A 24,019-nucleotide genomic window follows, 5' to 3' on the forward strand; every position below is an offset into this window, starting at 1 on the left:
CATACAGCTACCGCTGCCCTTACAGCATACAGCTACCGCTGCCCGTACAGCATACAACTACCACTGCCCTTACAGCATACAGTTACCACTGCCCTTACAGCATACAGCTACCACTGCCCTTACAGCATACAGCTACCACTGCCCTTACAGCATACAGCTACCACTGCCCTTACAGCATACAGCTACCACTGCCCTTACAGCATACAGTTACCACTGCCCTTACAGCATACAGCTACCACTGCCCTTACAGCATACAGCTACCACTGCCCTTACAGCATACAGCTACCACTGCCCGTACAGCATACAGTTACCACTGCCCTTACAGCATACAACTACCGCTGCCCTTACAGCATACAGCTACCACTGCCCTTACAGCATACAGCTACCGCTGCCCGTACAGCATACAGTTACCACTGCCCTTACAGCATACAGCTACCACTGCCCGTACAGCATACAGCTACCGCTGCCCGTACAGCATACAACTACCACTGCCCGTACAGCATACAGTTACCACTGCCCTTACAGCATACAGCTACCGCTGCCCGTACAGCATACAACTACCACTGCCCGTACAGCATACAGTTACCACTGCCCTTACAGCATACAGCTACCGCTGCCCTTACAGCATACAGCTACCACTGCCCTTACAGCATACAGCTACCACTGCCCGTACAGCATACAGCTACCACTGCCCTTACAGCATACAGCTACCACTGCCCGTACAGCATACAGCTACCACTGCCCGTACAGCAGTTACCACTGCCCTTACAGCATACAGCTACCACTGCCCTTACAGCATACAGCTACCACTGCCCTTACAGCATACAGCTACCACTGCCCTTACAGCATACAGCTACCACTGCCCTTACAGCATACAACTACCACTGCCCGTACAGCATACAGTTACCACTGCCCTTACAGCATACAGCTACCACTGCCCTTACAGCATACAGCTACCACTGCCCTTACAGCATACAGCTACCACTGCCCGTACAGCATACAGTTACCACTGCCCTTACAGCATACAGCTACCACTGCCCGTACAGCATACAGCTACCACTGCCCTTACAGCATACAGCTACCACTGCCCTTACAGCATACAGCTACCACTGCCCGTACAGCAGTTACCACTGCCCTTACAGCATACAACTACCACTGCCCTTACAGCATACAGCTACCACTGCCCTTACAGCATACAGCTACCACTGCCCTTACAGCATACAACTACCACTGCCCGTACAGCATACAGTTACCACTGCCCTTACAGCATACAGCTACCACTGCCCTTACAGCATACAGCTACCACTGCCCTTACAGCATACAGCTACCACTGCCCTTACAGCATACAGCTACCACTGCCCTTACAGCATACAACTACCACTGCCCGTACAGCATACAGTTACCGCTGCCCTTACAGCATACAGCTACCGCTGCCCTTACAGCATACAGCTACCACTGCCCTTACAGCATACAGCTACCACTGCCCTTACAGCATACAGCTACCACTGCCCTTACAGCATACAACTACCACTGCCCTTACAGCATACAACTACCACTGCCCTTACAGCATACAGCTACCACTGCCCTTACAGCATACAACTGCCACTGCCCTTACAGCATACAGTTACCACTGCCCTTACAGCATACAGCTACCACTGCCCGTACAGCATACAGCTACCACTGCCCTTACAGCATACAACTACCACTGCCCTTACAGCATACAACTACCACTGCCCTTACAGCATACAGCTACCACTGCCCTTACAGCATACAACTACCACTGCCCTTACAGCATACAGCTACCACTGCCCGTACAGCATACAGCTACCACTGCCCTTACAGCATACAACTACCACTGCCCTTACAGCATACAGCTACCACTGCCCTTACAGCATACAGCTACCACTGCCCTTACAGCATACAGCTACCACTGCCCTTACAGCATACAGCTACCACTGCCCTTACAGCATACAACTACCACTGCCCTTACAGCATACAGCTACCACTGCCCTTACAGCATACAGCTACCACTGCCCTTACAGCATACAACTACCACTGCCCTTACAGCATACAGCTACCACTGCCCTTACAGCATACAGCTACCACTGCCCTTACAGCATACAGCTACCGCTGCCCTTACAGCATACAGCTACCACTGCCCTTACAGCATACAGCTACCACTGCCCTTACAGCATACAGCTACCACTGCCCTTACAGCATACAGCTACCACTGCCCTTACAGCATACAGCTACCACTGCCCTTACAGCATACAGCTACCACTGCCCTTACAGCATACAGCTACCACTGCCCGTACAGCATACAACTGCCACTGCCCTTACAGCATACAGCTACCGCTGCCCTTACAGCATACAGCTACCACTGCCCTTACAGCATACAGCTACCACTGCCCTTACAGCATACAGCTACCGCTGCCCTTACAGCATACAGCTACCACTGCCCTTACAGCATACAACTACCGCTGCCCTTACAGCATACAGCTACCACTGCCCTTACAGCATACAGCTACCGCTGCCCTTACAGCATACAGCTACCACTGCCCTTACAGCATACAACTACCGCTGCCCTTACAGCATACAGCTACCACTGCCCTTACAGCATACAGCTACCACTGCCCTTACAGCATACAACTACCACTGCCCTTACAGCATACAGCTACCACTGCCCTTACAGCATACAGCTACCACTGCCCTTACAGCATACAACTACCACTGCCCTTACAGCATACAGCTACCACTGCCCTTACAGCATACAGCTACCACTGCCCTTACAGCATACAACTACCACTGCCCTTACAGCATACAGCTACCACTGCCCTTACAGCATACAACTACCACTGCCCTTACAGCATACAGCTACCGCTGCCCTTACAGCATACAGCTACCACTGCCCTTACAGCATACAGCTACCACTGCCCTTACAGCATACAACTACCGCTGCCCGTACAGCATACAGCTACCACTGCCCGTACAGCATACAGCTACCGCTGCCCTTACAGCATACAGCTACCACTGCCCGTACAGCATACAGCTACCGCTGCCCTTACAGCATACAGCTACCGCTGCCCTTACAGCATACAGCTACCACTGCCCTTACAGCATACAGCTACCACTGCCCTTACAGCATACAACTACCACTGCCCGTACAGCATACAACTACCACTGCCCTTACAGCATACAGCTACCACTGCCCTTACAGCATACAGCTACCACTGCCCTTCCAGCATACAGCTACCACTGCCCTTACAGCATACAACTACCACTGCCCGTACAGCATACAGCTACCACTGCCCTTACAGCATACAACTACCACTGCCCGTACAGCATACAGCTACCACTGCCCTTACAGCATACAACTACCACTGCCCGTACAGCATACAGCTACCACTGCCCTTACAGCATACAGCTACCACTGCCCTTCCAGCATACAACTGCCACTGCCCGTACAGCATACAGTTACCACTGCCCTTACAGCATACAGCTACCACTGCCCTTACAGCATACAGTTACCACTGCCCTTACAGCATACAGCTACCACTGCCCTTACAGCATACAGCTACCACTGCCCTTACAGCATACAGCTACCACTGCCCTTACAGCATACAGCTACCACTGCCCTTACAGCAGCTGGCAAACGTCACGGTAACCATGAAATGAGACAGCAGTCGACTCCAGTTACACATTTGCTTGTCTAACATCTGACCTAACTCGAGGATTGCCTCTCATCAGTCCTAAATCAAAAACATGCCACGATATATTGACAGCAAATCTGCAACAAAATCCGCTTTGCAGCAGCTGATTTAATCCTCTTTGCCTCTAATCCCCTTTGCCTCTAATCCCCTCAGCTGGGCCATGTAGCGACTACTTCCTCATCTACCTCGTCTTCTCTCCAACTCTTCACCCTTTGCAGTGCCTGCATTATGGGCCTCGCTACCTCAAATTAAAATAAATTCTCTCTCAATGCTTCAGTCAAGCTCACATTCATTGCCAGGCAACAGCGTGCTTTATGTGCTAGTAACCGAGTGCGAGGCGATTCCCCCTTCCGCTGTGGACAGGAAGCAGGTTGGAGGATGCCCCTAGCCGCGATATCCTCTCAGTTCTGGTATCATCCTTGTGAATCTTTTCTGCATCTTCTGCAGTGCCTCTGTATCCTTTCTACAATATGGAGACCAGAACTGTGCAAGGTGCTCCAAGCGCGGTCTAACCAAGGCTCGATACAAGTGTCGTGAATCTTACCATTCATGTAGAAATGACTCATGAGATAACACTGGGCGGCCAGCTGGTGGCGCCATCCAAGGAAAGTATAAATACTCAGGCGTGGGCCCAGCTTGCTCAGGATGTTTCTGTAACCAGGAACTAGTGATGTAACTAGAATCTCCTGGTTGTGAAACAGTCGATTAAAGCCTTGTTTTACACTCAAACCAAGTGCCTAGTAGTTTTCTTACATCAACAAGTTTAACATAACTTCTCCGCTTTACAATTCCATCACTCTAAAACTGAACAACAGTGCTTGGCTTGCTTTTTTGTGGCCTTATTAACCTTTGCCGCTACTTTTAGTGATCTGTGTATCTGTACCCCTCGATCCCTCTGCTCCTCTACCCCATTTGGACTCTTATTTTCCAACTGCAGTAAACTCTTGTTTAAACGGCACTTAATCATCCGGAATACTTTAATAACCGGCAAAATAGATCGCCGGTAATCTTGTCCATCCAGCACTTGTTTTGCCGAGTCCGAGTCGTCCACGGTGGCCGAGTTAGTCAGTGGTTTTTATTTTTGTTTGTGTTAAAAATTGCCTTGGTAGGTATACCTCTGTTATCCAGAATTTTTCAGCAACCGGCACCATCCTGGTGCTGGATAAGAAAGAGTTTACCGTATATTAAAATTCATGTGCCACGATACTAGATTCATGTTTTGCCCCAGCATCGGTGTCTGCCTTGTGGGCAGAAGGGGTGAAAGTTGTGAGATAACCATTTCCCACCCCCGACCTTTCCTCTGAATATCCGGCTTTCTGACACAGATTGGTATCATTTGCAGACCATGTTTTCGAGATGGTGAGACGCTTTGACAGAGCGGATTGAGAAAAATTACCCCCCCTCTGGCGAGTGGGTCAATAACTCGCGTCACAGATTCAAAATCATTGGCAAAAGATCTAGCGGGGAGGTGAGGAGAATTTTTTTCACTCAGAGCTGTCAGGATCTGGAACGCTCGACCTGAAAAGGTGGTGGAAGCTGATTCCATCAATACAGGAAACTTTCGATTAACTGGCCCCTAAATAACCGGAAATGTCAGTTAACCGGCAAAATTCAGGAGTAGGTTCAGGTAACTTTTATTACTTTTTTTACTCCATTTGTTGCTGTGCAAGGATGTAGCTGCAGCTGTTGCTAAGCTACAGAGACGCTTGCAACTTGTGGCCATTGTTCTAATTGTTACTATAGCGTTCGGATATCCGGAATTGTTGATGAACCGGGACGACGTCGGTCCCGTCCGTGCCGGATAACAGAAAGTTTCCTGTAATTTTAAAAGGGAGTTGGACGGGTTCTTGAGGATGAGGAACTGACAGGATTACGGACGAGAAGCGAGGGGGTGTGGGACTGAGCACGACTGCTCCTTCAAAGAGCCGGCACAGGCACGACGGGCCGGATGGCCTCCTCCTGCGCTGTAAGTTTCTACGATTCCATGCTCCACTCGCACTGAATTCCAGGTGGCTCACAGTTAACACTTGCCCGAGAGATATAGAATCATAGAAATTTACGGCACAGAAGGAGGCCATTCGGCCCATCGTGTCCGTGCCGGCCGAAAGAGCTATCCAGCCAAATCCCACTTTCCAGCTCTTGGTCCGTAGCCCTGTAGGTTACAGCACTTCAAGTGCATATCCGAGTACTTTTTAAATGTGATGAGGGTTTCTGCCTCTACCACCCTTTCAGGCAGTGAGTTCCAGGCCCCCACCACCCTCTGTGTGAAACAAGTTCTCCTCAACTCCCCTCTAATCCTTCTACCAATTACTTTAAATCTATGCCCCCTGGTTATTGACCTCTCTGCTGAGGGAAATAGCTCCTTCCTATCCACTCTATCTAGGCCCCTCATCATTTTATATACTTCAATTAAGTCTCCCCTCAGCCTCCTGGGTTCGGTGCTGCTTCATAGTGACCCAAAACTCGGCTGCCCGTGTCCTAACTCACACCAAGTCCCGTTCACCCATCACCCCCTGTGCTCGCTGACCTACATTGGCTCCCGGTTAAGCAGCGCATCGATTTCAAAATTCTCATCCTTGCTTTCAAATCCCTCCATGGCCTCACCCCTCCCTATCTCTGTAATCTCCTTCAGCCCCATAACCCCCCCGAGATATCTGCGCTCCTCTAATTCTACCCTCTTGAAGATCCCTGATTATAATCGCTCAACCTTTGGTGGCCGTGCCTTCTGTTGCCGAGGTCCTAAGCTCTGGAATTCCCTGCCTAAACCTCTCCACCTTGCTACCTCTCTCTCCTCCTTTAAGACGCTCCTTAAAACCCACCTCTTTGACCAAGCTTTTGGGTCCTCTGCCCTAATTTATTATGTGGCTCGGTGTCAAATTTTTTTGTCTTAAAATACCCCTGTGCAGTGCCTTGGGACATCTTACTACACTAAAGGTGCTATATAAATACAATATGTTGTAGTGAGTCACTGCTCGCTGAGGGGTTCTGTGCGTGACGAGGTTTCCCGGCCGAGCAGCTCGCGCACCCACCTGTATCAGAACGTGGAGCTTCATCCGTCACTATAGGGAGGCCAGATGCAAAGAAATCCATCATGGTGGCGTACACATCTGGCTTGAGCAGTTTCCACTCCACGTTGTTGTCTTCCTGGAAACATATAGAATAGAATCAAAGAATGATACAGCACAGGAGGCGGCCATTTGGCCCATCGTGCCTGTGCCGGCTCTTTGGTAGAGCTATCCAATTAATCCCACTCCCCTGCCCTTTCCTCGCAGCCCTGTGATTTTTTTTTCCTTTCGAGTATTTATCCAGTTCTCCTTTGAATTTTACTATTGTATCTGCTTCCACCGCCCTTTCAGGCAGCGCGTTCCACATCACAACAACTTGCTGCTTAAAAAAAGTCTTTCCGCATGTCGCCTCTGGTTCTTTTGCCGTTCACCTTAAATCTGTGTCCTCTGGTTACCGGCCCTTCTGCCACTTGTAACACTGTCATGGTTAAACTTGACTGAATCTCCATTTGACTGAATCTAAAAAAGTGACCAAATATACCAACAAGCTTTGAGGGCAAGAGACTAGCTTGGCTAAAAAACATTTGTAAAATAAGTGATGTTTTTCCTTCAAAAGATAAGATCTTGAAAATTCTGTGAGAACCACGAGTCAGCAACCCTGCAGATGTGAAAAACAACTCTCTCCAATCCTTGGATGTCTGGCCTTGGTGTACTAAGCGTCAAGACAGATAGGGAGAGAGAGAGAGGAAAACCACATTACTCACAGTAGAAACATGAATGCTGTGGGCCAGTTGCCAAGTTTTGGGGTATAAGTCATATTGGACACTGACATTCGGGGCTATAGTCAATGGTGACCTGGTCAGTTGCCAGTTAAAGTTAGTCATACGTCTAGTTCATCGTTGAATTGGCCTCTCATCTGGTGAATAGTAACGTATGTGGTTTTGCTTATTATCACCTGAGCTTAAAGTAAATGATTTTAGATGCTTGCTTGTGATAAGTATATGAATTGAGTACAGTTTGTGACATAAGAAAACTACTAGGCACTTGGTCTAAGCGTTAAACAAAGCTTTAATCAACTGTTTTACAACATGGAGGTCTAGTTGTGTCCTTCACTAGTTCCTGTTAAGAATGTCCTGCGCAAGCTGGGCCCGTGCCAGAGTATTTATACTCTCCCTGGACAGCGCCACCCGCAGGCCGCTCAGTATTATTTCATAAGTCTTTCTTTCATGAATGACTGATTCATGGTAATTACTTGTAACCTCTTGTTGATTTTTTACGTAAAAGAAGTTTCACAGATCCATTGGGTTTTGTGTTGTCTGCTCCACGGGTCTGAACTCTATAAACTGTCAAGACAATCAGAGCGTCTTACACACTGCAAACAGTTGCTCCTTGTTTACTCTTTATCAAAACCCGTCATGATTTTGAACACCTCTCTCAAGCCTGCTCCTGCAGCACGAGTTGTAAGAGGGCAGCAGCACATTTCCTTCTTACCTTGGTGATGGTTATGAAATCAGGCCCGAAGAAAACCCCTTTCACTCCGTCAATTCTGAACAGCTGCCTGCCGAACAAAAATAAAACCACTTCAAACACCACGGCACAACCGCTTCTGCTTATCCGGCGGTGCTGGGTTGTCCTGCAGCCTGCAACCAGCCCTACAACCCTCCGAGAACCCTGCGCTCCACCAAATTCTGGCCTCTTGCCCATCTGCCCTACCCCCTCCTTCCATAGCACCATTGGCGGCTGCGCTTTCAATCATCTGGGCCCCACGCTCTGAAATTCCCCCCATAAGCCTCTCCACCTCGCTCTCTTTTCAGACATTCCTTGAAATCTACCTCTTTCCTGTCCTAATGTCTCCTCCTTTGGCTTGCTGTCAATTTTTGCCTCAAGTCGCTCCTTGGGAACGTTTCACTACGTTAAAGGCGCTATATACAGGAAACTTTGTGATATCCGGCACCGACGGGACTGAGCTGTTGCCGTCCCATCAAAACTGCCAGACAAACCAGCGCTAATGTTAAAACATATGGGCCTAGAAATTGGGTTTTGGCGCAGCGACGGCTTTAGCGCCGGAAGTTAGTGCCGGAGCTAAGTCGCGCTGGGCGGGCCAAAAATTCACTAGTTCTGCGCCCAAACGGCTGCCGGCGCTGCTGAAAGCTGTTTGCGCCTGAAAACTGGCGCTACGCACTGAATTGCGGCGCTATTCCGGCGCTGCGGCGCCCGCTGCGGTGCGGCAGGTTCGGGAAGTGCAGGCCTCCTCCTTCCCTTAAGGAGGAGCTGCCTGCACCCGGCCGCGGCCCGCGAAAATCATTGTAAAAATGAGCCCGGCACCTCGGACAAGTGCCGGGCTTGCATCTGTCTGGGGGGGGGGGGGGGGGGGGGGGGGGGAGAAGTCCGGGGAGGGAGCTGCGGCCAGGCGGCCGGCGGGAAAGCGGCTGGCCGCCGCGGGGCCTTTAATGCGCCGGCGCAAAGTCCAGTAAGGCACCTCTGCCAGAACGTTGCTTGCGGCTGCCACGGGCGAGGCGGCCGCAAGTCAATTTCGGAGTTCAGGCGGGTTACCATGGCAACCGGGACACTGCGCACACCGATGACGTCATTGGTGCCGGCGCAGCGCTAACGGCCTAACGCCGATTTAGGGACCCACTCAATTTCCAAACTGGCCATAACTCCGGCGCTAGGCCCTCTAGCGCCTCAAAAGCGGCGCTAAGCCTACCGAATTTCTAGGCCATGGAGTTTTTGAGCTCCGTATCTAGCAACAAACCCTGTTGCTTTCTAAACAGTCGGCCGTAGCTTGCAAGCGTCTCTGTAGCTAAGTAACAGCTTTAGCTAGACCTTGCAGAGCCTGACTGGTGAAAAAAAGCAACGAAAAGAAAAAAAACTTACTGAACCGACTCCTGAATTTTGCCGGTGGATCGAGCATGCCGGACAGTTAACCTCCGGATAAACCAAAGTTTCCTGTAAATGCAATGTTGCTGTTGTTGTCTTTGGTGTACCAATAAAATACAGCCAGTTTCACTCCCCACAGCCCCAAACCTGGAACAGTGCAACTGTCTTCTTAGAAAATATAACACAGCTTGGAATGGGAAAGTAATTCACATCCACTCCTTCCACAGTTCACGCACGATTGGCTCAGTCATCAACTCGCCACTCTTGATCTCTATGTGCTCTTTCTGACCCCCATGTCAATCCAGCAGGTCTAGTAGTATCCCTAAAACCCTCAAGCCCCTTTTGCAATTCCTGAGATGTACCTCGAGCTCTCTCACTAACTTGCGGCCCAATCCCAGGGCCACCAGGAGGCCTGTCCGTCCGCAACACGATTCTGTTATCATAAGAAACAGGAGCAGGAGTGGGCCATATGGCCCCTTGAGCCTGCTCCGCCATTCAATTAGAGAGTCTACCTCATCTCCACTTTCCCGCCTGATCCCCATACCCCTTGGTTTCCTTAGTGTCCAAAAATCTATTGATCTCTGTCTTGAATATACTCAACGACTGAGCCTCCACAGCCCTCTGGGGTAGAGAATTCCAGAGATTCACCGCCCTCTGAGTGAAGAAATTTCTCCTCATCTCAGTCCTAAATGGCCGACCCCTTATTCAGACTGTGTCCCCTTGTTCTAGACTCCCCAGCCAGGGGAAAGATCCTCCAAGCAGCTACCCTGACAAGCCCTTTAAAACTTTTATGTTTCAATTTGATCACCTCTCATTCTTCTAAATTCTCGGGAATATAGGCCTAGTCTACTCAATCTCTCCTCATAGGGCAATCCCCTCATCCCAGGAATCAGTCTGGTGAACCTTCGTTGCACTACCTCTACAGAAAGTATATCCTTCCTTAGGTAAGGAGACCAAAACTGTACACAGTACTCCAGGTGTGGTCTCACCAGGGCCCGATATAATTTTAGTAAGACTTCTTTACTCTTATCCCCCAACCCCTTCACAGCAGAGTTACGTGGAAAGGCTGTGCGTGCACAGTGGTCACAGAGTCACGCTCGTGAGTCTAGCTCCGTGCGTGGAAGGGCCAAACAAGAAAAACCGTGTTGCTGGCCTGAGCGAACAGGCTGAGAGCTCAGCCTGCCTGCAGCCACAGGGAAATGGCTGCTCATCAGCGATCTGCGCAGCCGTGCTGTTGCTCGTACAGCTCTCAACATGTTACACCGCAAGCTCTTAACATGCCTCCGCAAGATCCTGCAAATCCATTGGCAGGACAGGCACACCAACGTCAGTGTTCTCGCTCAGGCCAACATCCCCAGCATCGAAGCTTTGACCACGCTCGATCAGCTCCAATGGACGGGTCACATTGTCCGCTTGCCCGATACGAGACTCCCAAAACAAGCGCTCTACTCGGAGCTCCGACACGGCAAGAGAGCCCCAGGTGGGCAGTGGAAACGTTTCAAGGACACCCTCAAAGCCTCCTTGAAAAAGTGCAAATCCCCACCGACACCTGGGAATCCCTGGCCCAAGACCGCACAAAGTGGAGGAGAAGCATCCGGGAAGGCGCCGAACACCTCGAGTCTCTTCGCCGGGAGCAAGCGGAAGCCAAGCGCAAACAGCGGAAGGAGCGCACGCCAACCCAAGCACCCCACCCACCCGCCCCTTCAACCACCGTCTGCCCCACCTGTGACAGAGACTGTAGGTCCCGCATTGGACTCATCAGTCACCTGAGAACCCATTTTTAGTGTGGAAGCAAGTCATCCTCGGTTCCGAGGGACTGCCTAAGAAGACATACTCCCACCCGACCCCAGGTAAAGAACCGAACCACCTTGTAAGGTGGCACTCCGCATCCCCACAGGCAAGTATATTCCCCCCACCCCGCTCTTATATTACAGCTTTGATTCCGACGGCAGTACTGGCTCCACAGGCAGACTGGCAACCCCACAGGAAAAAGCCTGCACCCTTTCCACGCTCTCCTGACTCTCGGGCTTTCCTCTCCACACCTTGCCAAGCCAGCACTGGGCTTCTAAACCCTCGCCCAAACCGGCTCCACTTTGCCCAGCGCCCAAGTTTCACCCTTTTAACGGTCCCGTGGCCAATAAGAGGTGGCGAGGTACTGCACCTGGCCAATGGGGAGCAGAAGGCACTGTGGGGTGCGGAGAAATCCATGGTTCCCGATTCCAGCACCGGGCGGCCGGGGATAAACTTCAAGCTGTTTGGGTTTGGTGTGTCCTGGGTCTGAATGAACATACTTCTTGCTGAAAGAAGGCAACAAGACAATAGATTATCACCAGAGCAATGATCACCTGCTGATCTAACCCCTTTCAACAAAGGCATTGCCTCTCCCTGTGGAAAGGATTGGTGCACAGCACTGCTGCGTGGGACGCTTTTATATCTTTTAAATCCAGTATAATCCTGGATTACGTGTCCAGGCAGGTACGGCAGTGCAGGTAGATGTTTTACCCCCAACTTTGGGCGATCAGGGCTAACACAACCAGGGCACGTGACCTTTGAGCAGCCGAGTCAACCACTCTCACTCGCCTCCTTGTGGCTGACCACAGAACAGCACTGGCACAGGGGTGGGGTAAAGTGGGGGTTAAAATTGGGACGCGGGCAAGTCGGATTGCTGTGAAACGCACCTTGCATTCTGTAAATAACAGTAAATGGGGGGGGGGTCCTCGCGAATATGGGTACTTTACTGATTCCACTCAACCTCCCAGCTGCAGAAACCAACGCCCACCCAGAAAAGGAACGGTTAGAATACAAGGAGAGTCAGCCGTGGCACAGTGGGTCGCGCTCTCGCCTCTGAGTCAGAAGGTTGTGGGTTCACGTCCCACTCCAGGGAATTGAGCACAAAAAGCTAGGCTGGCACTCCAGCGCAGTGCTGAGGGAGTGCTGCACTGTTGGAGGTGCCGTCTTTCGGATGAGACTTTAAACCGAGGCCCCTTCTGCTCTCTCAGGTGGACGTAAAAGATCCCATGGCCACTATTTCGAAGAAGAGCAGGGGGCGTTCTCCCCGGTGTCCTGGGGCTAATACTTATCCCTCAATCAACATAACCAAAAACAGTTTATCTGGCATTATCGCATTGCTGATTGTGGGAGCTTGCTGTGCGCAAATTGGCTGCCGCATTTACAACAGTGACTACACTTCAAAAAGTGCTTCATTGGCTGTCAAGCGCTTTGAGACATCCGGTGGTCGTGATAGGCGCTATATGAATGCAAGACTTTTTTTTAGGGTTCGAAAGGAGATCCACGACAACAATTAATTGTGGGGGGGGGGGGGCGCAATCACGTTTTGCGCCAAGGGTTACGATCACTGTTCCCGCAAAGGTGCGCAGGACTCCGAAAGGTCCCGCGCAGGCCGCTCACCGGCTTACATTGGAAATACTGCGTCAGAAGTTTAAAGGGACCGCGCGCATTAAAAGAAACAGGCCGCGCAGAGCAAAGCGCAGCTTACAGGGAACATTGGTTACAATCTCTCCCCCACCCACCCCCTCAAAAATCAAGTCTTTATTACAGTTGAATTCAGCTCATATTTCGTCACAACGATTTGTTCTGCTGCCTGAAGCCTTGATCGCCAATGTTTTTATCGTAGCTTTGGACATGCAAACTGCTCACTTTTTTTGGGGGGCAAATTAATTTATTTACGCCCATATAATCCACTGAAGACAATTTCCTGGCTAAGTCAGTGAACTGTTTCACGGTGAGCTCTATGATCACGCTGGCTGCCTTGATGGCAGAGTCCAAAAAGATGTAATTATTAAACACCGTGAGGGATCAGAGCTGCCCGGTCAGGTTTCTGGGTCCAGGAGACTCGCTGCAGCGCAATCTCATCACAAATCTCTGCTGTAACTATCATTCCCCCTGGATTCGCTCCCATTTGAACCGCACTGCCCCAAATCTTACTCCTGCAAACCCTTTTAAGGCTGCACGACACAGGAACTGAAAAGCTCGGGTACCTGGGTTACTGGGTCAACAGGAAAAACTTCCTTCAATTCCAAAGGGCTAACTGCACGGGAGCCGAGGAGACCAGGTGCATATTACGCAGATTCAGCCCAAACGACGAGAGCTGCTTAATTTGGAGTCTGTGCTTTTTAACTGCTGGAGCAGACACAGACAGTCTGTTTCCACTTGCGGGAAAGAGCAAAACTAGAGGCCATGAATATAAGATAGTCACCAAGAAATCCAATAAGGAATTCAGGAGAAACTTCTTTACCCAGAGAGTGGTGAGAATGTGGAACTCGCTACCACAGGGAGTGGTTGAGGCGAATAGTATAGATGCATTTAAGGGGTGGTTACATAAGCATATGAGGGAGAAGGGAATAGAGGGTTATACTGATAGATTTAGATGAGGAAAGACAGGAGGAGGCTCGAGTGGAGCATAAACGCCAGCATGGGCTGGCTGGGCCGAATGGCCTGTTTCTGTGGTAGAGAAAAAGTGGGTAAGCCTGACATCGGTAGTGGGGAAAATGCTAGAGTCTATTATAAAAGATGTAATAGCAGAGCACTTGGAAAGCAGTGACAGGATCGGACAAAGTCAACATGGATTTACAAAAGGTAAATCATGCTTGACTAATCTACTGGAATTTTTTGAGGATGTAACTGGTAAAATAGATAAGGGAGAACCAGTGGATGTGGTGTATTTGGACTTTCAGAAGGCTTTCGATAAGGTCCCGCATATGAGATTAGCGTGCAAAATTAAGACACATGGGATTGGGGGCAAGGTATTGACTTGGATAGAGAACTGGTTGGCAGATAGAATGCACGGTGGCATAGTGGTTAGCACTGTTGCCTCACAGCGCCAGGGACCCGGGTTCGAATCCGGCCTCGGGCGACTGTCTGTGTGGAGTTTGCACATTCTCCCTGTGTCTGCGTGGGTTTCCTCCGGGTGCTCCGGTTTCCTCCCACAGTCCAAAGATGTGCGGGTTAGGTTGATTTGGCTATGATAAATTGACCCTTAGTGTTAGGGGATTAAATACGTGGGGTTACGGGGATAGGGTGGGATATGTGTCGGTGCAGGCTCGATGGGCCGAAATGGCCTCTATCTGCACTGTGGGGATTCTGTGATTCTGTGTGAAAGCAAAGAGTTGGAATAAACGGGTCGTTTTCCGAGTGGCAGGCAGTGACTAGTGGGGTACCACAAGGATCGGTCCTAGGACCCCAGCTGTTCACAATATATATTAATGATCTGGACGAGGGAATTGGATGTAATATCTCCAAATTTGCAGACGACACAAAGCTGGGTGGGAGGGTATGCGGTGAGGAGGATGTCGTGAAACTCCAGTACGATTTGGACAGGTTGGGTGATTGGGCAGAAACATGGCAAATGCACTATAATGTGGATAAATGTGAGGTTATCCACTTTGGTGGCAAAAACAGGAAGGCAGATTATTATTTGAATGGCAATAGATTGGGAGAAGGGGAAGTGCAGAGAGACCTGGGTGTTCTTGTGCACCAGTCGCTGAAGGTAAGCATGCAGGTGCAGCAGGCGGTTAAGAAGGCAAATGGTATGTTGGCCTTCGTAGCAAGAGGGTTCGAGTACAGGAACAAGGATGTCTTGCTGCAGTTGTACAGGGCCTTGGTGAGACCGCACCTTGAGTATTGTGTGCAGTTTTGGTCGCCTTATCTGAGGAAGGATGTTCTTGCCATGGAAGGAGTGCAGCGAAGATTCACCAGGCTGATACCTGGGATGGCAGGAATGACGTATGAGGAGATTGTGTCGATTGGGCTTATACTCACTGGAGTTTAGAAGATTGAGAGGGGATCTCATCGAAACCTATAAAATTCTGTCAGGCCTGGACAGACTAGATGCAGGAAGGATGTTTCCGATGGCCGGGGAGTCCAGAACCAGGGGTCATAGTCTAAGGATAAGGGGTAAGCCATCCCAGAGATGAGGAGGAATTTCTTCACCCAGAGAGTGGTGAACCTGTGGAATTCTCTGCCACAGAGGGCGGTGGAGGCCAGTTCATTAAATATATTCAAGAAGGAGTTGGATATATTTCTTAAGGCTTCAAGGGATATGGGGAGAAAGGAGGGACCGGGTAGTGAATTTGGATGATCAGCCATGATCTCATTGAATGGCGGAGCAGGCTCGAGGGGCCGAATGGCCTACTCCTGCTCCTATCTTCTATGTTTCTATGTTTCTGTGCCGTATATTCTGTGTAATCCTATGAACTGCGTGGGCTCAACGCGGCAATGTGGCTGTGTCTGTAAATTAACTGGCGCAAAGCACCGCCGACAGAGAGTCATTTAAATGCTCAAAGAGAAATATAAAGGTTGGAAAATAATGTCTGAATTTCGGAGAACTCTGACTTCAGGAGCAACGGAGGATTCGTGAGCTGCGCTTTGCTGATAAACACAAAGAATGGAGCCTTTTCCCGTCACTGCCTTGGCAACGTTCAATTAGCTGCTCGGGCTCCATTGCCTTAGCAACATGGAAAGCAAAGTGCGACATTTGAATCGCAGGTCTGCCACGAGACTGGCACGGCGCCAGCTTCTGCACTAAGTATAGATTGAGGGGTATTAAACACAGGCTAGGTCTCAACAGGACATTGCAGCCACGAGATCCTTTAAAAAAAAAAGACAGAACAGTTCCAAAAGGTGGCGGTTAACGTTCCTTTATTCTACATGTTAATGCGTCTTTAAAGCAAGCGTCAATGTCATCACCGGGTAGCAGCTTGAAGGAGATGCGGAGCTGACGGCAACAGAACTGAATCAACATTAGTTAAGAGGCACGAGCCGAGGAATGACTCAGCATCAACCGTGCATAGTAATTAAGCTCCGTCACCCAATCAGGCTAGGGCACCCAGCAGAGCTGGGACTACTCGAGATTATTAACACGCGCTGAAAATCGTTCATAGAATCATAGACACTTACAGCGCTCCCTCAGCACTGCACTGAGAGTGTCAGCCTAGATTTATGTGCTCAACATAGAAGATAGGAGCAGGAGTCGGCCATTCGGCCCCTCGAGCCTGCTCCGCCATTCAATGAGATCATGGCTGATCATCCAAGTTCAGTACCCTGTCCCTGCTTTCTCCCCTGATCCCTTTAGCCTTAAGAAATATATCTAACTCCTTCTTGAATATATTTAATGAATTGGCCTCAACTGCCTTCTGTGGTAGAGAATTCCACAGGTTCACCACTCTCTGGGTGAAGAAATTCCTCATTTCTGTCCTAAATGGCTTACCCCTTATCCTTAGACTGTGACCCCTGGTTCTGGACTCCCCCGCCATCAGGAACATCCTTCCTGCATCTAGTCTGTCCAGTCCTGTTAGAATTTTATAAGTTTCTTCTAAACTCCAGCGAGTATAAGCCCAATCGACCCAATCTCTCCTCATACGTCATTCCTGCCATCCCAGGTATCAGCCTGGTGAATCTTCGCTGCACTCCCTCCATGGCAAGAACATCCTTCCTCAGATAAGGCGACCAAAACTGCACACAATACTCAAGGTGTGGTCTCACCAAGGCCCTGCACAACTGCAGCAAGACATCCTTGTTCCTGTACTCCAGTACTGTACTGCAGCGGGACTTGAACCCACAACCTGCTGACTCAGAGGCGATGGTTGCCACCCACTGAGCCACGGCTCACACTGGGCGGTTTAAAATGGAAAACCGCACCCGCGCGGAAAATTGAATGGGCCGCACAGCCCGTTAAAGGAGCTGCGCCCACCCGCAAAAATTTGAGGTAATGTTGGAGTAGGCCACTCAGCCCCTCGAGCCTGCTCCGCCATTCAATAGGATCATGGCTGATCTTCTCCCTCAACTCCACTTTCCTGCACTATCCCCGTATCCCTTAGTATCCAAAAATCTATCGATCTCTGCCTCAACGACCGAGCATCTACAGCCTGCGGTCTCCGCTGCTACTGAAAGGGAATCGTGGATCTACAGGCAATCAGCAGGGCATCGTGGATCTGCAGACAATCAGCAATGTTTCAGAGGAACGCCCCCCTGACCGAGGGCACCCCAGTGACGACCACAAACTCAAGGGACCTTGATGATTCAAATAGCTTACAGGGAGCGGAGAATGAAGGCGATGGTAGCAGAATTTTTTGACATCCCATGCCAGTCCCACTCCATTTCTTGGTGCAATACAAACGTTTCACCAGCGATCCTGTGTGTATTCTGAAAAATAAGAATTCAATTAGCAGTGTGGTTCGCTCTATCAAAGGAGGGAGGTCATTAATACACCTTAAATTCCAACTCTGCAATAAAAATAAATGTGTTCCTTTTCTTTTGCAGTTGCTGCTGGCTTGAGAATCAAGTGCACCAGGTACATTATATACAGGCTTTAATGTCCTGTCATTTTGCAAGCTTCCCAACAATCTTATTTTCAGCACTGCAAATGCTAAATAACACATCTACACTCAAGCCTTGCATCCCGACAAATTCCTCCTCTCAGTTAACGAACAAGATAACAACTGAGGCAGCTCGTGTGGCGCATAAACGCCGGCATGGGCCACTTGGGCCGAATGGCCTGTTTCTGTGCTGCGAGTATAGTCTTTCGGATGAGATGTCGAGAGGCCACATCTGCCCTCTCAGGCGGACGTAAAGGACACAATTTCGAAGATTATCTTGTTATTATAACAATGCTGTTTGTGGGAGCTTGCTGTGCGCAAATTGGCTGCCGCGTTTCCCACATTACAACAGTGACCACACTTCAAAAAGTACTTCATTGGCTGTAAAGCGCTTTGGGACGTCCTGGAAGGCACTATAGAAATGCAAGTCTTTCTATAAAACACTAATGCAAACAAATCTAAATGCAAAAAAACAGCTGGTTGTTCACAAATAATTACAATCTCATCTGCAGAACGCCAGGGCATCTTTAAAAAAGGCGCACGTATAATAAAACAATTGCTAAGCAGGATGGAAGTCTCACCAATCTTGTCCCCGCACAGTCACAGAGAAAGACTTGCATTTCTATAGCACTTTTCACCACCTCAGGACGTCCCAAAGCGCTTTACAGCCAATGAAGTACTTTTAAAGTGTAGTCACTGTTGTAATGTAGGAAACACGGCAGCCAATTTGCGCACAGCAAGGTCCCACAGACAGCAATGTGAAAAAGACCAGATAATCTGTTTTAATGATATTGATTGATGGATAAATATTGGACAGGACACCAGGGAGAACTCCCTTGCTCTTCTTCTAAATAGTGCCGTGGGATCTTTTACGTCCACCTGAGAGAGCAGATGGGGCCTCGGTTTAACGTCTCATCCGAAAGACGGCCCCTCCGACAGTGCAGCGCTCCCTCAGTACCGCCCCTCCGACAGTGCGGCGCTCCCTCAGTACCGCCCCTCCGACAGTGCGGCGCTCCCTCAGTACCGCCCCTCCGACAGTGCGGCGCTCCCTCAGTACCGCCCCTCCGACAGTGCGGCGCTCCCTCAGTACCGCCCCTCCGACAGTGCGGCGCTCCCTCAGTACCGCCCCTCCGACAGTGCGGCGCTCCCTCAGTACCGCCCCTCCGACAGTGCGGCGCTCCCTCAGTACCGCCCCTCCGACAGTGCGGCGCTCCCTCAGTACCGCCCCCCGACAGTGCGGCGCTCCCTCAGTACCGGCCCTCCGACAGTGCGGCGCTCCCTCAGTACCGCCCCTCCGACAGTGCGGCGCTCCCTCAGTACCGCCCCTCCGACAGTGCGGCGCTCCCTCAGTACCGCCCCTCCGACAGTGCGGCGCTCCCTCAGTACCGCCCCTCCGACAGTGCGGCGCTCCCTCAGTACCGCCCCTCCGACAGTGCGGCGCTCCCTCAGTACCGCCCCTCCGACAGTGCGGCGCTCCCTCAGTACCGCCCCTCCGACAGTGCGGCGCTCCCTCAGTACCGCCCCTCCGACAGTGCGGCGCTCCCTCAGTACCGCCCCTCCGACAGTGCGGCGCTCCCTCAGTACCGCCCCCCGACAGTGCGGCGCTCCCTCAGTACCGGCCCTCCGACAGTGCGGCGCTCCCTCAGTACCGCCCCTCCGACAGTGCAGCGCTCCCTCAGTACCGCCCCTCCGACAGTGCGGCGCTCCCTCAGTACCGCCCCTCCGACAGTGCGGCGCTCCCTCAGTACCGCCCCTCCGACAGTGCGGCGCTCCCTCAGTACCGCCCCTCCGACAGTGCGGCGCTCCCTCAGTACCGCCCCTCCGACAGTGCGGCGCTCCCTCAGTACCGCCCCTCCGACAGTGCGGCGCTCCCTCAGTACCGCGCTCCCTCAGTACCGCCCCTCCGACAGTGCGGCGCTCCCTCAGTACCGCCCCTCCGACAGTGCGGCGCTCCCTCAGTACCGCCCCTCCGACAGTGCGGCGCTCCCTCAGTACCGCCCCTCCGACAGTGCGGCGCTCCCTCAGTACCGCCCCTCCGACAGTGCGGCGCTCCCTCAGTACCGCCCCTCCGACAGTGCGGCGCTCCCTCAGTACCGCCCCTCCGACAGTGCGGCTCTCCCTCAGTACCGCCCCTCCGACAGTGCGGCGCTCCCTCAGTACCGCCCCTCCGACAGTGCGGCGCTCCCTCAGTACCGCCCCTCCGACAGTGCGGCGCTCCCTCAGTACCGCCCCTCCGACAGTGCGGCGCTCCCTCAGTACCGGCCCTCCGACAGTGCGGCGCTCCCTCAGTACTGCCCCTCCGACAGTGCGGCACTCCCTCAGTACTGATCCTCTGACAGTGCGGCGCTCCCTCAGTACTGCCCCTCCGACAGTGCGGCGCTCCCTCAGTACTGCCCCTCCGACAGTGCTTATCTCCTTCACTTACCTGTTAATTCGGGGTGGGGCGGGGGAAACTAAACAAAAAAAGCCGTGACATTTTGAAATAAGTACCTGAACCCACAGCTTTCTGAGCCCGGGGCTGGGCTGTGAAGAGAGGCCCTGTGTGAAAAGGTTGGCACCAGGCCGCACTGTGCAAACTCCCCTTGCACTGACTGATGAAGGGCAATCTTGGAATGTGCAGACACTCGGCATTGATTGAGGAAAACTCCCCCTGACCCTGATTCAGGGAGCCCAGTGACAGCCTCCCACCCCACAAAAAAATAACTCACCTGGCAACCAGGCTGCAGCAAACCGGGGCCCAACTTGCCGCCGCCATCTTTGGCATAGGCAGCAACGGCAGCAAGGTCGCCGCCATCTTTGATACAGGCAGCCGCGGCAGCGAAGGCCGCCGCCATCTTTGATACAGGCAGCCGCGGCAGCGAAGGCCGCCGCCATCTTTGACACAGGCAATTACAAGTCTGGCTCGACGCCGACGCCGCTATCTTTGGTGCAGGCAGCTGCCAGGAATCCCCCCCACCCTGCTCTCAGCTGTCTGTCTCACACTTATTGCCCTTTTTGATTTATTCCTTCCCCTTCCCAAAAAAAGCAATCTTCCTTTTTTTTCCTCTTTGAAATTGATGTTTGAATGGTTGAAATTTTTTTTTTTAAGGGGGGTGGTTTGTGAGTTAGGTATTATTGTGGGTAAAATAGCATAGTGGTTATGTTACTAGGCTAATCATCTCGAGGCTTGGCTGAATAATCCGCTCAGTCATGAGTTCAAATTCCTCCACAACAGCCGGGGAATTAAAATTAAATTAATTAAACAAATCTGGAATAAAAAGCTAGTATCAGTAATGGTGACCATGAAACTACTGGATTGTCATAAAAACCCTGAGCTTCCGGTCGCCTGTTATTTCACTGCTCCATTCCCACTCGGACCTCACCGTCCTCGGCCTCTTGCATTGTTCTGCGTAAGCTCAGTGTAAGCTCGAGGAACAGCACCTCATCTTCCGATTAGGCACTTTACAGCCTTCCGCACTCAATATCGAGTTCAACAATTTCAGATCATAACCTCGGCCCCATCATATTTTTTATCCACACTTTTGGTTTGTGCCTTTTCCTTTTTCCCTCTCTCCCACATGGCAGCTGTCTCTCACTCTGCCAGCGCATTTCACACTTCATCTAGAGCCATCCTTTGTCTCTTTACCTGTCCTATTACCATCTTGTCTCGCCCTGAGTATCTCTTACTGTCTCTTCACCTCTCCCAGACCTTCCCTTTTGTTCTTTCATCCCCTCCCCCATTTCCCAGCCCCCACACTTGCTTTTCAATCTGTTTCATTTCCTGCTTTTTTCTCAGTTCTGAAGAAGGGTTTCGACCTGAAACGTTGACTCTGTTTCTCTCTCCACGGATGTTAACTGGCCTGCTGAGTTTTTCCAACGTTTTATGTTGTCATCCCATCTGGTTCACTAATGTCCTTTAAGGAAGGAAATCTGCCGTCCTTACCCGGTCTGGCCTACATGTGACTCCAGACCCGCAGCAATGTGGTTGACTCTTAACTGCCCCTCTGAAATGGCCAGTTCTATCAAACTGCTTAAAGTATCACCACCACCTTCTCAAGGGCAATTAGGGATGGCCAATAAATGCTGGCCTTGCTGGTGACACCCACATAAGAAATAGGAGCAGGAGTCGGCCATTCGAGCCTGCTCCGCCATTCGATGAGTTCATGGCTGATCTTCTGCCACAACTCCATTCACCGGCCCTATCGCCATATCCCTTGATGCCCTCACTAGTCAGAAATCGATCGACTTCTGTTTTGAATATACCCAATGACTGAGCCTCCACAGCTGTCTGGGGTAGAGAATTCCAAAGATTCACCACCCTCTGTGAAGAAATTTCTTCTCATCTCAGTCCTGAATGGCCTACCCTTTATCCTGAGGCTGTGGCCCCTGGTTCTAGACTCCCTAGCCAAGGGAAACATTCTCCCAGCATCCACCCTATCAAGCCCTGTAATAATTTTGTATGCTTCAATGAGATCCCCTCTCATTCTTCTGAATTCAAGAGAATACAGGCCTAGTTTACTCAATCTCTTCTCATACGACAGTCCCACTATCCCAGGAATCAATCTCGTGAACCTTCGTTGCACTCCCTCTATAGCAACTTTATCCTTCCTTAGGTAAGGAGACCAAAATTGTACACAGTACTCCTGGTGTGGTCTCACCAAGGCCCTATATAATTGGAGTGGTCTTACCAAGGCCCTATATAATTGGAGTAAGACTTCTTTTACGTAGGGTTGAACGTGTGAGGCCAGCCAGGAACACATTGGAATAGTCAAGTCAAGAGGTAACAAAGGCATGGATGAGGGTTTCAGCAGCAGATGAGCGGAGGTAAGGGCGGAGACAGGCGATGTTACGTAGGTGGAAATAGGCGGTATTAATTATAGATACATAGAAGATAAGAGCAGGAGTAGGCCATTCGGCCCCTCGAGCCTGTTCTGCCATTTAATGAAATCACAGAATCCCCACAATGCAGATAGAGGTCATTTCGGCCCATCGAGCTTGCACCGACACATATCCCCCCTATCCCCGTAACCCCACGTATTTAATCCCCTAACACTAAGGGTCAATTTATCATAGCCAAATCAACCTAACCCGCACATCTTTGGACTGTGGGAGCAAACCAGAGCAAACCCACGCAGACACAGGGAGAATGTGCAAACTCCACACCCGGGTCCCTGGCGCTGTGAGGCAACAGTGCTAACCACTATGCCACCGTTGCCCCCCCTCAAATCATGGCTGATCATCCAAATTCAGTACCCTGTCCCCGCTTTCTCCCCATATCCCTTTAGCCTTAAGAAATATATCTAACTCCTTCTTGAATATATTTAATGAATTGGCCTCAACTGCCTTGTGTGGTAGAGAATTCCACAGGTTCACCACTCTCTGGATGAAGAAATTCCTCCTCATCTCTGTCCTAAATGGCTTACCCCTTATCCTTAGACTGTGACCCCTGGTTCTGGACACCCCGCCATCGGGAATTATGCTGCGGATGTGTGGTTGGAAACTCATTTCAAGGTCAAATATGACACCAGGGTTGCGAACAGTGTGGTTCAGCCTCAGACAGATGTTAGGGAGAGGGATGGAGTCAGTGGCTAGGGAACGGAGGTTGTGGCGGGGACCGAAAACAATGGCTTCGGTCTTCCCAACATTTAATTGGAGAAAGTTTCTGCTCATCCAGAACTGGATGTCGGACAAGCAGTCTGACAATTTAGAGACCGTGGAGGGGTCGAGAGAAGTGGTGGTGAGGTAGAGCTGGGTGTCGTCAGCGTACATTTGGAAACCGACGCTGTGTTTTCGGATGATGTCGCCGAGGGGCAACATGTAGATGAGAAATAGGAGGTTAACAGGAAACATCAACACAAACCACAGAAGAAACCTATAATTCAGGAGGCGGCACAGGGTGATGCACTGAGCACCTTTTTCTTAGGCAGTCCCTCGGAACCGAGGATGACTTGCTGCCACATTAAAAATGAGTTAGCAGGTGACTGATGAGACCAATGCGGGAACAAGGGAACAAGCACAAGTACGATAGCAAAATACTGCAGATGCTGGAAATCCGAAATAACAGAAAACACTGGAAAACTCAGCAGGCCAGGGCAGCATCCATGGAGAGAGA

The 24,019-nt window shown here is 50.9% G+C and overlaps 1 protein-coding gene across 3 annotated transcripts in view; it reads right to left on the reverse strand.

Annotated features, from left to right (window-relative positions):
• The window catches only part of LOC147097907 (NFU1 iron-sulfur cluster scaffold homolog, mitochondrial-like), a 34,383-nt gene extending 13,639 nt beyond the window's left edge, over positions 1 to 20,744 (reverse strand). For 2 of the 3 annotated variants that reach the window (XM_085970963.1, XM_085970964.1), the window contains exons 1-5: positions 20,637 to 20,744; positions 17,646 to 17,755; positions 11,757 to 11,892; positions 8,207 to 8,273; positions 6,740 to 6,854 (exon numbers count right to left, since the gene is read on the reverse strand). In XM_085970963.1, coding sequence (XP_085827089.1) covers positions 6,740 to 6,854; positions 8,207 to 8,273; positions 11,757 to 11,892; positions 17,646 to 17,755; positions 20,637 to 20,722 — 514 coding nt within the window. In that variant the 5' untranslated portion in view covers positions 20,723 to 20,744. Of the gene's footprint in view, positions 1 to 6,739; positions 6,855 to 8,206; positions 8,274 to 11,756; positions 11,893 to 17,645; positions 17,756 to 20,418; positions 20,562 to 20,636 lie in introns of those variants that run through there. The other variant, XM_085970965.1, reaches the window with a different exon arrangement.
• Between the last annotated feature and the right edge of the window lie 3,275 nt (positions 20,745 to 24,019).

The sequence above is a fragment of the Somniosus microcephalus genome, chromosome 30, assembly GCF_052327205.1.
Source record: "Somniosus microcephalus isolate GS21.2 chromosome 30, FLI_Smic_1.0, whole genome shotgun sequence".
Lineage (NCBI taxonomy): Eukaryota > Metazoa > Chordata > Chondrichthyes > Squaliformes > Somniosidae > Somniosus > Somniosus microcephalus.